The 16,884-nt window shown below is 27.9% G+C and overlaps 1 protein-coding gene and 1 long non-coding RNA gene across 8 annotated transcripts; one reads left to right on the forward strand and one right to left on the reverse strand.

The window, feature by feature from the left end:
• Window positions 1–3,417: 3,417 nt before the first annotated feature.
• LOC149881824 (uncharacterized) lies at window positions 3,418–14,594 on the reverse strand. Of its 6 annotated transcripts, none has more exons than XM_090066127.1 (3): window positions 14,443–14,594; window positions 4,097–4,341; window positions 3,418–3,992 (listed from the first exon to the last, which is right to left on the reverse strand). In XM_090066127.1, exons 1-3 carry the CDS (start codon window positions 14,460–14,462, stop codon window positions 3,766–3,768), a joined length of 492 nt encoding a protein of 163 aa, XP_089922253.1. In that variant the 5' UTR covers window positions 14,463–14,594; the 3' UTR covers window positions 3,418–3,765. The 6 variants fall into 6 exon arrangements, with proteins under 6 accessions (XP_089922253.1, XP_089922249.1, XP_089922251.1 ...); XM_090066123.1 differs by lacking the exon at window positions 14,443–14,594 and adding an exon at window positions 12,481–12,879; XM_090066125.1 differs by lacking the exon at window positions 14,443–14,594 and adding an exon at window positions 8,002–8,066.
• Window positions 10,533–12,792, forward strand: LOC149881825 (uncharacterized). Of its 2 annotated transcripts, none has more exons than XR_016444834.1 (3): window positions 10,533–11,015; window positions 11,143–11,237; window positions 11,473–11,982. It is a non-coding gene; the product is annotated as an uncharacterized LOC149881825 (long non-coding RNA). The 2 variants fall into 2 exon arrangements; XR_016444835.1 differs by having other exon boundaries at window positions 10,905–11,011; window positions 11,473–12,792.
• Window positions 14,595–16,884: the final 2,290 nt, after the last annotated feature.

A 16,884-nucleotide genomic window follows, 5' to 3' on the forward strand; every position in this document is an offset into this window, starting at 1 on the left:
CACAAAAGTTGAGATAAAAGATAACTCTGGTAACTTGCGTAGCCACAATAGATTAAATACAAATATAAAGATACTGTTACTAACCTTGAAAAAATAAAAATACTTTACTAGTATTGGCGCGAAAATAATAGTTAGAGCCTTGTTTATTTCAGAATGACTCTGTATTTCAACATTCTTTAAGAATTTAGCATCGGAACTAAAGGATCTGTTATCAAGCAGTATTTAGAAAAGTACTAAATTGTATGAAAATTATGGTGAGTTAAGTCAAATTGAGGAATACTCAAAGAATTCTGCGTCAGAAAATCTTTTATTTTGTTCCTTTTTTTTTTTTTTTTTTTTTTGATGGAGTTCCATTTGCAAATAGTGGTTCTTTTTATAAATTTAGAAAATGAAAAAATGGATTAAAATGCTTTAAAATCTCTTCCGTTGCAGCGACATTTTTATTTTTCGATCATATAAACGTCATCTCTGGTAATAACAGTCAATTAAGAATTATGAACTTTTCCAGTTTCCATAGCTACAAAAATCGCAGCCGTAGTAAAAGTAGAAATTAGAGTCCTATCCTATCACCAGTATAATTCTTTTCGACAATCCCACTAATATTTATTTAATGAAGATTGTGATGGTTTTAAGAAGAATTACACTGGCTTTGTTAATCTTACGTTAATTACAACAAGTAATTTATTGACATAAGGTGATGTTTAATGGACTGTTTTAAAAAAATAACTCGTTAAGTTTGTAAGGAAATCCGTTAGATAAAGATCGGATATGGTACGTCAGAATGTAGTTAAAATGGGCATTTTTCTAATTAACAGAATTTGAATGTTAGAATAAAATTGAAATGAACGTTTTGCTTTAAAAACACTGAGACATAATAATAATGGGCTGGGTTCAACATTAAGAAATGCTTTGCCAATTGTCTACATTACAACTTTAGGAACACATTAAAGTGTTTAATTAAATATTAAGAACATCAGAGTGTTTAATTAAATATTAACAACTAGCATACAAAGTGTTGTTATATCACCCTACAACATTTACTGACTTTTGCAATAGACCGCTTTCAGGTTGAACCACTTTTAAAAACTTATCACAATCATAACCTAATTCAAGTTTTCGTTGTTAAGTTTGCAATTTGTATTCTTCGTAAAAGTTGAAAGACATTTTTTAGTTTTATCTTAATATATCGCTTTTGGAAGAATGAAAAACAGGAGTGAGGTGTTGAGAACTAGAACGACCTAAATTTCTCAAATCATTTTGTATGGGCATTTGCTCAAAAAGTGCATTATTTAAAGGATGGTAGTATTTAATATAAGAATACTTGTTGACGTAATCATAAAGATACAAATCACCTGATTTGTATCTTTAGTTCAGGATCTCTCAAGGCAAGAACATATTCTGGATTTAACTTTCTTCTATGAATCTTGTTAAATTATCGATTCTATCAATTTCTTTTAAAAACGATCTAATTGATATTACAAATGTAAAACTATTTTATATTTGTAATATTTGTTAAAATATTTTATTAAGATAATTCAACAACGAAATATTCTAGCTCAACTTTTTACAAGAAAATATTCAAAAATAAAACAATCTAAGCTCTAAAAGCTTTTTACTTGCATTTCAATAATATTAAACGGATATTGATGATGTTAAAAAATTTGAGTTTGAAAAATTATCATTATCACGCGTAAAACGGATCCATAAACCGTAACACTTTTAACTTTACGAATTTCACTTAACGCGTTAACCCACTTTTTTGTTCCAAATACAATTTAAAAAAATCTTGATGCTAAGTTCGTATTTATACATGCTTCAGGCAGTCTTTAACCCAGTTGAAAGACAAATGACAGAATTGTAAATGGATACTGCTGGTATCTTTCTTTCATTTGATACATTTGAAAAATACTTAGATGCATAAAACAAGACCGCTTATCCACTTAACCTGAGATTAAAAACTTTGAAGGAAAATTTTTTGGATTTCTACCTGCTGTTCTCTTGCCTTCATCAATTTCTTTTTGGAAATCTCGCTTTTATATTTCCTTTGCATATTGAAACAAATCACATTAAACACTAAAGATATTACACTTGCACACCGATTGATTTAATAAAAAAAACTGCTGACCTTCAATACCACTGCTGACCTTCAATACCACTGCTGACCTTCAATCTTCGATTTTGCAATGCAATTTTACGAGCTTTAATGTTAAGAGTATTTAATGTTACGAGCTTAGAGTATTTAATGTAGAAAGCACAGTAAAAATCTTAAGCCTTTCAAAAAAAGTCGCAAAATCGGTAAAAGTATCAAGTATTTTCAGTCAAAACGTAAAAACAAATAATGAACAATAAAATTTGTAATTGATTACTGTTGAGTTTTTTTTTCTTCTTCTATTTACTTAATATAAATTGGAAATGTTTAGATAACTGGTTTTTTTATTTGTTGGTATGGAAACTTTTATTTAAATTCTTGACAATAATACCGCTGTCCCAGTATTATGCTAAATAATTACTTATTTTCGGTGACATTAAAAGAACAGATACTGCTTTATAGTTTTAAGTATGGGAGTTGTCTGAAATTTAAAAAGTTAGTTTGTCTTAGTTAAAAAATGAGGTTTTAGAAATTTAGGAATGAATTAGATTGGTTTAAAATTACTTTTTAAAAAAGAGACTGAAGACTTTTTGCTTCATACAACTTTAAATACAAGATCTTATGTAAGATAATTGTAGGTCGCATAGTTTTAAACAGCAAAACATGTTAAAAATTGAAATTTAGCAAATTTTAACTAACTTTATCTGTATTCTTATCTGAAGTTTTCAACTCACACAAAAACGTGTTTTTTTTTTAAATATCAGCATGAAAAATTATATATAATATATATATTCGTATACATGTATATTACAAGTTGTTCGTAAATAAACTCAAATATTTTCAACCTTAAAAAAACTCTGTGATAATAAATTATTTAATAGTACTGGAAGGGTTCAAACTGATTTTATTAAATAATTTGTTTGAATTTAAAAAAAAGTTATTAACAGCAATATAATTTAGACAAGAAAATAAAGTTGTCTCGTTTATTAGTAAGACAACGAAAGAAGCTTATCTCATTTAACCAAAAGCAACTGATGAACACCGCCCGTAAACTTTTTACTTAATAAAAATGTTTTGCAGACACGAATATTTCAATTCCTCGATGTCTCAACTTTATAAAAATATAAACAAAAAAATGGTCAAAACATTTCTCTCTCTCTTTTTTTGTAACAGAAACATAAAACTAACATTAAATATTTTGACCTTTGCAGTGTTTTCGATTATAAAAGAAAATTGCTGGTAGTAAAATTGAAATCTAAATAACTATTTTACTTTCCTGATAAAGAAGCCATGACGAGGCTTTGAATGATCAAACAAAAATTGCAAAATCTATTAAATAATCTCTTGGTTGGTAAGAAATAAATTACATCATAAATCCATAAATAAAATTTTGTGTTCAAAAATTTCAATATTTTTTAAGTTTTTTAAAATACCAAATAAATAACACGCTATTTACATGTAAATAACGTGTAAAAAACATGTAAACAAAATGTTTCTTTCCAGTTTTAACCACCCTACAGCCAATGTTGCAGAGTTTTGTTGCAAACTTTGCTTCAATGTTTCAAAATGTATGCATTCTATCAAAAATGTAACCACTAATAAAAACCACAGGTCATCGGTCCTACAAAAACGAATCTGGTATTTTTGAAACTCAGAACGGCCTATGACAACTTATATCACCTGAACTTATCTTGGCACAATGCCTTTTGGAGCCGACTCTGAAAGTCGTGGTACAACCTTTCGCCACCATCTGGTACACGATACAAAAACATACTAAGGTCCATCAAGCATAACGCTTTCCCGTTCATTTGAAAGCGATCTATGCACAGATTACGTAATTTAAAAGCTGCGCAGCCCCATTGTATCCACCTTATGACGTCGTTTGATGTCCATTCACGAGGGTCTATTTGAAAAATCGTTTAGATTGTTAGATACAACTTCGAGAAACATTTTTTTATTTTCTTTTATTTATTACATTTTTAAAAAATTATAAAAAGTAACATGTACCTAAGGGAATTGGTTCATGTCTTTCTTCAACATTCGCTGAGTATCTGTTTGAAAATAAAACGTCATTAGCGCTATTTCTTTCTGCAATGGATGACATCTGTGCATAAGATTGTGGTTGGTGATAATATTGACTCCCGCTTTGTCCTTGCGGTGAGGGAAAAGAACTTTGTTGCTGCCATGATGAATGTGGCAAACTTGGCGGTAAAACCGGAGATTGGTACTGAGGAGGTCGATTGTTACCGTAACTGAAAAAACAACAACTGTGTGTACAGAAGTTAATTGAACATGATTAAATATTAATTTTGCCTTTAAATATTTTCTTAACATTAAAGCAAATACATAATGCTTTCATTTTCTTCAGTAATGACGTCTATTTGAAGAATACCTCATGCGTTCCAGACGTATTATTTTTCTTTGTAACATTTTATCAATATTATATTATTTCTGATCATGTTACATTGATCATGTTATATGATCATGTTATTCTGGTCAGGTTATTCTGGTCATGTTAAAGTTATGATGTTATAATGATCATTTTATAGTGATCATTATGGTGATCATTTTACAGTGATCATGTTATGGTAATCATTTTATAGTGCATATTAAAGTATTTTTGTGAAACATTCTACAGTTCGAATTCGAATTATTAACAGAAAATTGTGAAAAAGTTATTTTTTTTTTTACTATTTTTTTGTAAATAAAGTGAGAATAAATAAGAATAAAGGCGAAAATAGAAGCGATTAAAAAAACCAGCTTACCTTAAATTTTAAAAAATTATGGACATTTTGCATAATTTTAAATTATTCAATGTTTTTTGATTAACATAAATCGTAATAACAAATAGCAGTTATCGATTTCTTTTTTTATTTTTATTTATCTTTTGCCGTTTCTTTCGAAAACGTTTTTTCCTTAGATTTACAGAAACCGGAAATATTATGCTCAATGCTTTTAAGAGAGATTTTTTAAATTAAATCAAAAATACCTATCGTCGTCTTTCTTCCGATACGGCCAATAAAACCCTGTTTTTCGAGAATTTTTCATTATTCAATCACTTTTTAAAAGCACCAGTTCATGAGTAACGTTTTATCTAATCGTTGCTCAAGAAAAATATCTTTTTTTTTTTACACCAAACCTTCTTACCCAGGATAATTTAAGAATAATGGCATAGCTTGAACTAAAAAAATTGGTAAAGAATTTTTAATGAACGATTGAATAGTTTAAAGGGAAGCTTCTTTTATTTCGGAATAACAACATTGCACGCTTATAATGCCTATTGGAATAAATGCAAATACAAATTTTAAGTAAATGTTCGTTTTATAAATACAATATCCAGCCACGTAATTAAGACGTTTGCATTTCTTTTGATGTTTTTTTATTTTGTGTTTGTTTAGCTAATGAGAAATTTTTCCGTGCACTTTTTTGTTGTTTCACTGACACGTCACGTCTATTTTAATTTTGTTAATTGATTCATTTTATTTTTTTTGAAAATAAACTTTAATTATAAATAATAATACAACGAAAACATAAATGAACATCCGCCATTATTTCTACGATTTAATGTTCTTGGCTATTAGTTTTATATTTAAACTAAAAAAAATCAAAATAAATCGTTGAATTAATTTCCTACAAGGAAAACGATTTTTTAAAACTAAATCTCATTCTACATAGATTTAAAAGCTTTTAACGAAAATGGAAAAAAATACTACAACTGAATTGACAGAATAAAATCTTCCTCAACTTTTTAGTTTGATAATCAAAGCAATCTCGTTAATACTTTCATGTTAGATAATTTTGCGAATTAAGCGAATCGCGAAACTTAGCTGATTTAAATTTAGCAGATGTATCCACGGAATCCGTGAAAATTTCTGACAAAGAGTAGCTTAGTTGCTGAATAAAAAATAATTCAAAGACGGAGAAATTGTTTTAAAATTGATCTTCATCTCAAACACATCATATGCTAGCAATATTTTCAAGAAAACTTGATAAAAAAGTGAAATTTTATTGATAATGAAAAGAAACAGTTTGTTCTTTAGAGAGTTTCAAGACCATTTGTGTTGAAACAGATGAACCTTGTAGAAGGCAGCTACTTTCCCCTTGCCAATTATTATTATCGGAGACTTAAAGTGAAGTTTAAAAGTTTGACATGAATAAATAATATTAAATGAATTTGAAACTTGATTATAAAAAAAAAGAAAAAAAATTTATGTTAATTTATTTAAATATATGATTTAATTTTTTTTTAAAGGGGATATATAAGTAATATGAGTGATGTTCCACAAAAAAAACTTACCTTTGCTGCATAACTAAAACTTAAAAATGTGGAAAACAAAGAAAATGTTAAAAAATAAAGATCGTCCTTTCATAAATTGAAAGTCTTCTATTCCAAATTAAACAAGAAATTTGCAACAAATGTTTTCAAAAAATTATCTTTGCTTCCTCAGCTTAACATTTTATAACAGAATATCCGTTTGTAAGTTATCCTGCGATTAAAATTCGTAACAACCGTTTTTCAGGGAAATATATAAAATTTGAAATTTAGAATAAAATACTCGGAAGATAACTATTAAGGTTGTCATCCATAAATTCATTTGTAGTTTTTTTTGTTTTTTTTAAAGAAGTTAGGTGATAAATTTCAATTTATATTTTTATAATATGTGTTATTTGCCAACAACTATACATAAGCAACAATACTCTTACATTAGTTTAGCCCTAAATTATTTTAACTCTCTAAGTACCACCTTTCGCTCCTTAGTGAATTTCTTATTTTTATCTTTATTTAATCATATACTTTGGGCTCCGTGATAATTCGAATATTTTAAAGTAGCAGGAAGAGTGCAACATTTAATTGGATGTCTTCTAAAAATCTTGGCGAGTATTTAAAGTAGCAGGAAGAGTGCAACATTTAATTGGATGTCTTCTAAAAATCTTGGCGAGTATTTAGGAAAAGAACTTTATAATTTCTAATGAATGCAAATAGGAAATAGGAATTAGCAAAATGAAAAAAATGAATGCAAAAGCTTTACATAGGAAGTCTGAGATATAAGATTACTTTTACTTTTATATCCGATAAAGTCTAGGGATCCGATAAAATCTATCCTATGCCAAGGTCTTTGATCCTCACTGTAAAATTGGATGTTCAAAGAAATCCTTTTGTTTTCAAAGTGGAGATGCGTAATTTACCTACTCGCTTACTCTTTATGCACAAGTCAGGTTTTTAATAAAACTAATCTAACGATCTTTTGAATTTATGAACTAAAAGAGTAACATTAAGTTAGCGAATGATTTTTTAATAAAGGTTCTAAAATCTTAAAATAAATTGTTATGCATATTTTGGAAAAAAATCTTTTTGAAACAATTTCATAATTAAAAAATGTATTTTTGATTTGTTGATATTTAAAGCCAGTAAACATTAACGTTGCCACAACTTTTCAGCTTGAGTAATTTTTAGTCCTGGTTTCCACAACCAATTTACTCAGCAATGAAAAGCATCACTTAAAAAAAACTCGAAAAAACACTAAGTTTTAGGATGCATTCTGGATGAGGACGATTAATGCATAAAAACAATTATTATCATTAATCTGAAAATGATTTTTAAAAAAATTGCACTAAACTTTCAAAATTTTTCTCTCTATTGCAAAAGGCCTAAAAAGGCACTCACCTTTGGTATTTTTGCATTACTGCCATCATTACTTTTGTTTTTATTTGATATCTTTGGTTATCAACGCATAAAAACTAACAGCTGTTTTTCCTTTGTTCTCTTTGTATTTTTACAATTCATATATTTTTTTAAAATAAATATCTTTCAATTGGATGTATATCTTTTACTTCTTATAAGTGAAATTCATAAATATTTTTTGCGCTTCTTATAAATGAAAACAACAAAGAAGGAAATGTGACGTCCTTACTTTTTAATTAGAGAACGTCTCCTTGCTAACTGAAGACTCGTTTCCGCCATACTTAAGTGATTGAATAAATTCTATCTGCACTTTGTAAATGATATACAAGATATCAAGTTTTAATATGTGTGCAGTCTTCTTTGTTTAATAAAAATCTTATTATTATCCAGATTTAAATACCAGTCAGCGCCTATCTTTTCTTTTTACCCTATTTAACGGCTCAGCCAATTTTGGCGCCCAGACCTTTTTTATCTAACGACGCCATTTAAAGATGTTTTCTCTTCTAAAGTCTCTAAGTTGCAACGCTTCAAATAATAATGATAACAAAATAAGAGGAGAAGAAGAAGAAGAAGAAGAAGTAGAAGAAGAGGAAGAATGGTAATGATTATCCTGATCATCAATACCATTATCAACATCATAAATATCATTATAATTATAAAAGTTTAATGGACTTTATAATCAAGCTGATTGATCAATTTAAATCACACCCATATCTTTCGTTACGTTTATAACCTGCTATCATTTTAGTTGTTTATAATTTATCTAAACTTTTTGTCTTAGTTACACAGTTTCTAAATATTTTTTTACTTTATATACTTTACTTTAAAGCGTTTACATTGTTTTAAATGCGTAAAAACTATTTTAACTGTATTTTTAAATGCGATAAAACCTTCAAATGTATTTTTAAATCGAATGGATCATAACAGTTAACCGGAAGCGACGCCCATTCATTTTAAAAGCAGCTGATTTTGCTGTTTCTAACGCCTTTATGTTTAAATTATGTTGAATTGGATATAGATTTTTTTATTTCATGGAAGAAATTTATCAGAGATAAGGTTTAAATTAATTTATTTAACTCGAGCCAACTTTTATGAAGATTTTAAATCACATTTTAAATATTTTTAACTTAAAAAAAAACGTCAGCCAAGCTCCTTCATAAAAGCTTCACATCCTTAAGCATTCATAATTGCTTCTTTATAAAAAAAAAGGGTTTTTATAAAAAAAAGTGCGCCTGAAACTAATCTTTCATTTCCGTGAAATAGTTTAATCTTTTCTATAAAATTTTGAAAGAAAAAAGAACAGGAAAAACGCTGACAGGTATATATATATATATATATATATATATATATATATATATATATATATATATATATATATATATATATATATATATATATATATATATATATATATATATATCAATTTATTGAATTTTATTAAACACATTTTGCGAATTTTCTATCCCTCAAAAAAAACATGAAAATTAAATTTTGTTTTTTTGTAATCAATATTTAGTTACAATTATTTATAATTATTTGTAACTCCACGCAATGAGTATTACTACGGCTATTCTAACTAACCAGATTAATAAAACAAATATCACCGATAATCTACAGCAAATTCAAAACGGAACTATTTTTATCAATGAAAAATCCTCATTCAGTTTTTTAAGAAAGATTGGTCCTAAAATCTACAGAAAATTTAAATCTGTGTTGTGCTTTTGAAGTAATTAGAGCAACATTATAATATGTTCCATGAAATATTAGTATTTCTTTGTAAGTGCAATAACAGAATATGATTGCAATTTTTTGATACAACAGTCGTTTTTTAGATTTATCGATGTAAATATCCCATCCATTGTAATCACATTTAACTATGGTAGCACTCTCTAATTTATTCTAACTTATTCTAATTTTTTCTAGTTTGTTATAATTTATTATAACTTATTACAATTTATTCTAGAGATAATGCTCTTAGATTTTTTAAATCATTAACTAATCGCAAAAGAAAAATCATATTTCATATTATGTCGTAAGGTATACGAAGTTAAAAATTATAAAAAGAAAAAGGAGTTTTTGATATTTTCTTCAGGGCCAGTCTGAGATAAGTAACAGTTGTTTTAACCTTTTTAAGCCTTTTTAAGCCTTTTTATTGTGTGGTTAATTTCGAGCCTGGTTTTGTTGGCAATACTTTTGATATTTGCCCACTACAAGTTTATTCTTTTGCGTCGACAAATATATTTTACTCTCTAGATGCTGATGCATGCTTCATATGTGCAAAACAGGAAAATTATAGAATACTTATACTATATCAGTAAATTGATGTGGCCTTAAGTTTATGAAGTTTTTTTATCCATTTTACACGCTTTTTCAAATGCTGTGCATACTTCCACAAATGCTGTCCCTGGTTCGATCCCTGCTGTCCATCCTCCTACAGATGCTGTCCAAGAAACTAATAGTGTCTTATGTTATATTTCTTGAGTTACTTTCTTTAATGAAAACTGATAAAAAAAAGTTTTTTGTTTGCTAAAAACTTGCAGAAAGTCCCCCTAGATCTTCTGAACAGTTGTTTCTCAGCTCGATAACCTACTCTCCGAGTATTAAATATCTTACATAGGTTATTTCTAGGTTCCTATGTTTTTACACTTCGAGAGTAATATGTTAACTTTTAATAAAATCTTTGGTCGACAATCACACCTGATTTAAGAAACATCTGCGAAAACAGAAAAAGAAGAAGAAAAAGAAAGAAAAAGAAGGGCTGAGAAAGTTTCTTGCTATTATTTTTTTGTAAACGATCAAATCAAACTTTTGAGTTAAAGATTTGGAATATTTAGAAAAAGAAAGATCAACAATGAGTTTAAATTTTACATATGTTATATTTAACACACTGTTTTTATTTGTAATAAGAGTTTATTTTTCGAGCCTACATGAACCAAATTTGAATATCATTAAACAAGACATGTTACTGAAACACACCAAACACAAAAACTGATCTGCAAAACAAACAGCCATACATACTTTCTTTTTGCAATAAAAAAAAGTGTGTACATAGCACAAGTTTGTTTTTCAAATTTTGTTAGTTGAAAGGATTAAGGAACATGGAGAGAACTTTTATTAATATGTTGCCGTCACTGATCACATCACATTTTTATTTTTACAAATTGAAAAAAAATGAAGTGAGATGTAATGAAGATGCGTAATTTTTATCGGTTGAAAAAATTACACATGTGTTCAAGTGTGTAAGTAAGTTTTCCTGTATGTTCTAATATGTGTTACTACATTAGTCGTATCTAAGTTACTGAAAGGCATTTTTTCAACTAAAACGAAATCGTTTGTTTAACATATTTGTTTGTTTCGTTTTATTGTTTAGTTCGCCATTGTTAAACTGATTGAAAAAACATGATTTTCAATTTTTTCAAACCCACTATGCTGGCTAAGTGGTTTTTAAACTCTGGTTCGTCAGAGGTAAAATGATTAACATGTTTTTCGACATATAATTTTTATAACAAAAAGTATTAGTTGACCAATAATTTTAAAAAATACATTTACATTTCTAAAAGTTATTGGAAGTACCCTCCCTCAAATAGTGTGTGCTCTCTCTAGATATTGCTTCAAAATCCTAAATGCATAATTTTGTGTTTTCCTTCGAGGTTTTTAGCAAAACGAATGGAAAATATTTTATTTATTGTATATTCTACAGGTGTTATAACTACCGTGCGTAAACACATTTAATCTATCGCAGATGTTCAAGCTTCCACCCCTTTTCTATTCTTAATCGCAATCTTTAGTTACAACCTGACTTGAAATCTATCCACCCGTTCTTCTTCTTCTTTTTCTTCTTCTTCTTTTTTCTTCTTCTTCTTTTTCTTCTTCTTCTTTTTCTTCTTCTTTTTTTCTTCTTCTTTTTCTTCTTCTTCTTTTTCTTCTTCTTCTTTTTCTTCTTCTTCTTTTTCTTCTTCTTCTTTTTCTTCTTCTTCTTTTTCTTCTTCTTCTTTTTCTTCTTCTTCTTTTTCTTCTTCTTCTTTTTTTTTTCTTCTTTTTCTTCTTCTTCTTCTTTTCTTCTAAATTAAGCTCAAACCTCCTTTATATTTCTCTTACTCTGGACTTTTACTCTAATATTTGTTTGAACCAGAAAAGTTCATACCAGAGATATGTTTTATTTGAACCAGAAAAGTTCATACCAGAGATATGTTTTGTTTGAAGCAGAAAAGTTCATACCAGAGATATGTTTTGTTTGAACCAGAAAAGTTCATACCAGAGATATGTTTTGTTTGAACCAGAAAAGTTCATACCAGAGATATGTTTTTAAATGAAACAATGTTTTTTTTATTTTAAAAACTTATTTTAAGTGAACAAGAAACGATAAAAATGTAAAATAACCTTTGATCCCCTGTAAATAAGATTTTGAAATTTCTTTTAATAACTCCAAGCAAAAAAAAAAAATAATAATAATAATATTTAAACCACGTTGAACTAACTACTTATTGAGTTCATAATGGCAAATTTCATAATGGCATTTTCTCTTTTAAGATTATTAGTGAGTTTATTTGTTAGTTTAATTTTAAAATGATGATAAATTTATTCAAATTGTAAGCAATTTGACAGATGTTATTAAAACCTCTGATGTAAGCATTTTGACAGAAACTATTAAAATTTCTGAAAAATGTATATGAAAAAACCTGCATGAAAGACAAAAAATAAAAAAAACCTGCATGATAAACAAGAACAACCAGCTGATGGATTGCCATCCACAATCGTTTCTCCGATTGGATTACGACTTAGAGATGTTCGAATCGGAGTAGTTGCTTGTGATGGTGGTGATGTTTGAGAGTTTTTGAAGTTGTAATACGCTGGACGGTGCCGATTAAACGTAGGAAGGGACGTTTGTTGCGATTCAATTGGCTGATGAGATAGCTTTTGTTCGGAAGCACTGGTTTGGTGGGACAAATTTTGATTATCATGCGAATAACCATAGGACATTTTAAATATTTTCCAACTTTAATAAAATATCAATATACAAATCTCTTTTTTTCTTTCTTCCCCGAGCAATTTCATTCATTCCGATTTTTCTCTTTAACTATTGTATTCAAGTTTATTAAGTGTCATGCTTTTTAGCTCTCGTTTTACTGAAGTATAGAGCTCCTAATATGATAATAAATATAAGTTTCCCCGACTCTACGTAGTACTTTAAGATATTCAATAATGGTCTTACTATGTTGCGAAAATAGCAATAATAATAGTGCTCTTGTTTAAGTTCTAAAAGTTATCTTTTGTTAATTGATAAATTTAAAAAAAAGGAAAGAAACGAAAGTATATCGTAGATTACAGGCCTTTGAAGTGTTTAAACAACTTGCTCGTACTAAAGCTTATTTTGAAAGGGAGAGAAAATAGATAGACTTTGAATCGTTGCTGGCCTAAACAAAATTATTTTTTAAAAAAATAACAGCAAGTTTAACATATCCTTAATTTAGTTTTGATAAACATACATTTGAAACATTTTATTTCATGTTTATCGCAATTACGTTTTCTTTGTAAACTTTTTTTTATGCTGGTCATCATCACCTTGATGAAGATTTTTTTAAACACATCTTTTTTAAAAAAAGTCGGGAAAACTTAATAGCAGTAGATACGTTTTCAGTTATTCAACATTATTTTCTTTATATCAAAAAAGCTTAAATGCTCTTTGAACTAAAAAGACTTTAAAAACAAAAGCAACCACTAGATTTTCTTCATATGATTCGGAAACTCTGTTATAATGGTTTTCATAAAGGCGCTTAACGATTCTTTTCCTTATAACTCGCATTTACTAGGAATGCATTTAAAATAATGTGGTAAAACCGACAAAGCTATTTCGGCACTTAGTCACTGAAATCAAAGTTGGCATTACAGCTATAAATACTCCTTTTTTTTTTTGATTTTAAGTGTATAAGTAAATGATATATTTTGTCAAATATGCAAACTCTCTCCATGTGTTAAAACTCATTCATTTTTTCTTTAAGTGGGTTTTTGTTATTAAACAGTTCTGCAAAAATTGAACTCAAAATAAGTCAAAAAAATTTTTTTTTTTACAATTTGATTGAATACTTCCTGTTCTAATGAATGAATATTGTACACTCTAATAACGTGTCAATCATCTTGACAAAAAATAGTACGTTATTATTTTAAACTTTTCTAAACTAAAATATTTCATATTTTATTAAATTACTGACGAAAAAATATCAAACATTAAAAAAAAATATTTTTTCCATGATTATATTAAAGCACGAATGCAAAATCTTTGTTTTTATGCCGTTCTATAAATTGTTCTGTTAAATAAAAAACGTTTTTACTGGAGCAGTCAGCAATTTTATTGCTTTCCTACAGGCAAAAAAGTGAGATGAGCGGGTGTGCTTTTCTCTCCCCTGTTCCTCATTAATTCGTTGCAAGGTTTCGAATAAGCAAAAAATAATGTTTAAAAAAGAAGATTTAAGACTTTCAATGAAGAGAAGAGTTAAATTTTAATGCCTTTTTTCACAGATTCTACTTTTATTCGACGTCTGTAAAACGAGGAAACAAACAACAGAGAAAAACAAACTTCTTTCTCTTAAAGCGTAATCGCAAAAAAAAAATGGTTTATTAAGAAAAAAAGTTATTTTTCAAAAATGACGGAAACAAAAAAAAATAAACGTACATATCTCTTGAAGACTCCATGTTTGAAGAAACTTTTATGTTCCACTTTATACTGTAAGTTGGCGCGATAGTGCTTTTCCTCTCCTGCAATTTTTTTTTTTAATTTGAAGATATATTGGTCAGACAAGAAATCAACATGGTAAACTGCTTTTATTATAGGCTGTTTGTTCTGTGTTTTTCCAAAATCAAAAATTAAATTTTTTAACTTTCAAGGACGCTCGAGAGGAAAACTGTGCAAAAAAAATATTTTTTAAATAATTTTTATGTTTTTGTAACAGTGTTAAAATTTTTTTTTGTCTTTTCTTCCTTTAAATAAATAAACATAGATATAAAAAATTCTCTACGAATTTTAACTAAGAATTGTTATGCTATTTATTACTTTACATTATGTTATTATGAATTTAAATCAATTATAACATTTTTTTGAAAAAATTTTTAAAAAATTAAACAGTTTGAAAGGCTCTATATTGTAAAAAATATTTGTTGTTTGTTTTTTAAGGCTTCTTTTAGCTGTCAACCTTTACAGATTGAGTTAAGCTGCCACCACATCTCATTTAATATACACTCAATTCAAACACCCTTCATTCCAAATGCAAGTTTATAAGATTTCGTTTACACAGCCAGAGTTCGTTTAAATGGATGTTAAAGAGTTGTTTCTTATTTTAAGTTTGGTAAAAAAATTATTTTTTTAAGTCGAAGAAGCTAGAATGCTTCATGAAACACCCCTATGAGTGGAGAAAATACCATTACGAGCAACTGAAAACATCTTTTGTAAGAAGGAAGTAGAATATTTCTCCGGAAAAACAATATAACTTTCCTTAATAACTTGGAAATTTGTTACAAGCAGTTTTAAAAAAACAGTGCGTCTCTCGAAAGTAAATTTGCCAAATATAAGCAATAGCTTATGTTTTGCTTCCAGAATTTAAACCGTCAGCCGCAGGTCATCATGTGACTTTATCATAGGAGCTATTTTATTTGTGGAGACAAGTGGAGGGACTGGTTTTCCAGCCAGTATTTTAATTGCGATAACTGGTAAAAGTGAGTAAAAAGCTGACACTAATTCCAACTCAACAATCTAAAATTAAAAATATGCAGGATTTGCCTCTATTTGAAGCAACATTAAAAAAAATCAACTCTAATTTTCTTTTAACAAACGAAAACTAAAAAAAGAGAGATACATTTGTCATCATCTCTTTTTCTAAGTTTATTTTGTCCCCTAGTCAACTTTTATACATACATTTAACATTTGTAAGAAGACAAGCACCATGATTATAAATAAACAACAAGTTTCTTTCGTTGATTACTCTGTTAACAAATCTTGAAAGACTCACTTACTTCATTCACATACTTCATTCACTTACTTCATTCACTTACTTCATTCGTTAACATTCTTGAAAACGGTATTGAGTGTAAAATTAGTTTAAGCAGAAGAATTTTCAAGTATTGCGTTTGCTTAAAAATACACCACTTTTAAAAACCTTTATCCTCCCATGAGTTGCTTTTCATTGTTTTTTTTATGTCTAATAGACTTTCATAATGCAATTCAAGCATAAAAAAAAACTGGAGCTTAGTTTATCCGATAATAAGTGAAATTTTCTGATAATAAGTGAAAATTTTGTTGGAAATGTTTTTTGTTCTATTCAAAATCAATCGAAAAAAAATTTTAAATTTAAAAATTAACATGATCAATTACATTTTCTGCGGATAAAAAATTACACAAGAAAAGAAAACGTGCATGTTAAAATGATACGTTCATAATTTTTATACGTTCATAAATTATTGCTTAAAACTACATCGTAATATAAAAGTCAATCGAAAAGATGGGTGTGGTTGAAAAGATAGGTGCGGTTGAAACCGTATCTTTGTTCATTAACAGTACATTTAAACACAGAAACTTTTTTTATTTTATTTTTAAAATGATCAAAGGTTTGTTCCCATAAATAAATTCTCTTTCATAGTTCTTTTTAGACTCCGTTTCCCCTCCCCCGTTCCTCCCTTTTTTAGCGAACGTATATTTAATCAGTCTTGTAACTTTGCCACGATAAGTCAAACTTTGTATTAAGTGCTTACCTCTTAAACTACCATTTCAAACAGGCTCGCACAAGAGCGATTATTGAAAAAAATGTAATACACTACATACAGTTTAAAATAATATTTGTTGTTTGTTTTCTTTACAAGTTTTGCAATTTGTTTTTTGGTCTTTTTTTTTTTTTTTGATAAGGTCATTGAAATCATTAGGCTTTGAAATCCTAACCCGCTGTATGAATTTGATCTGCGGTTTCCTAAAATATATCTGAATGTTTTTTTATTTAATTAATAGAATCTCTATATAACACATTGAAGGCTGGGTCTTTTACTTAAAGCGAAACGGCGCTAGGTATTATGCGCATGCTCCAGAAAAAGAAAACGAAAGCAATCTAAACATTAAAAATTTATATAATTT

The sequence above is a fragment of the Hydra viridissima genome, unplaced genomic scaffold (genome assembly GCF_058129835.1).
Source record: "Hydra viridissima isolate aposymbiotic clone 2 unplaced genomic scaffold, HvirCarnegie_v1 scaffold_11, whole genome shotgun sequence".
NCBI lineage: Eukaryota > Metazoa > Cnidaria > Hydrozoa > Anthoathecata > Hydridae > Hydra > Hydra viridissima.

Excerpts from the sequence above, each read along its gene's own strand:
- LOC149881824 (XM_090066123.1), bottom strand. The coding sequence starts at position 12,752 with ATGTCCTATGGTTATTCGCATGATAATCAAAATTTGTCCCACCAAACC. Across the intron at positions 4,342-12,480 it reads TGTTCTTGTTTATCATGCAG|TTACGGTAACAATCGACCTC; the intron begins GTTTTTTTTATT and ends TTGTTTTTTCAG. Across the intron at positions 3,993-4,096 it reads ACATGAACCAATTCCCTTAG|ACCCTCGTGAATGGACATCA; the intron begins GTACATGTTACT and ends TTTTTCAAATAG.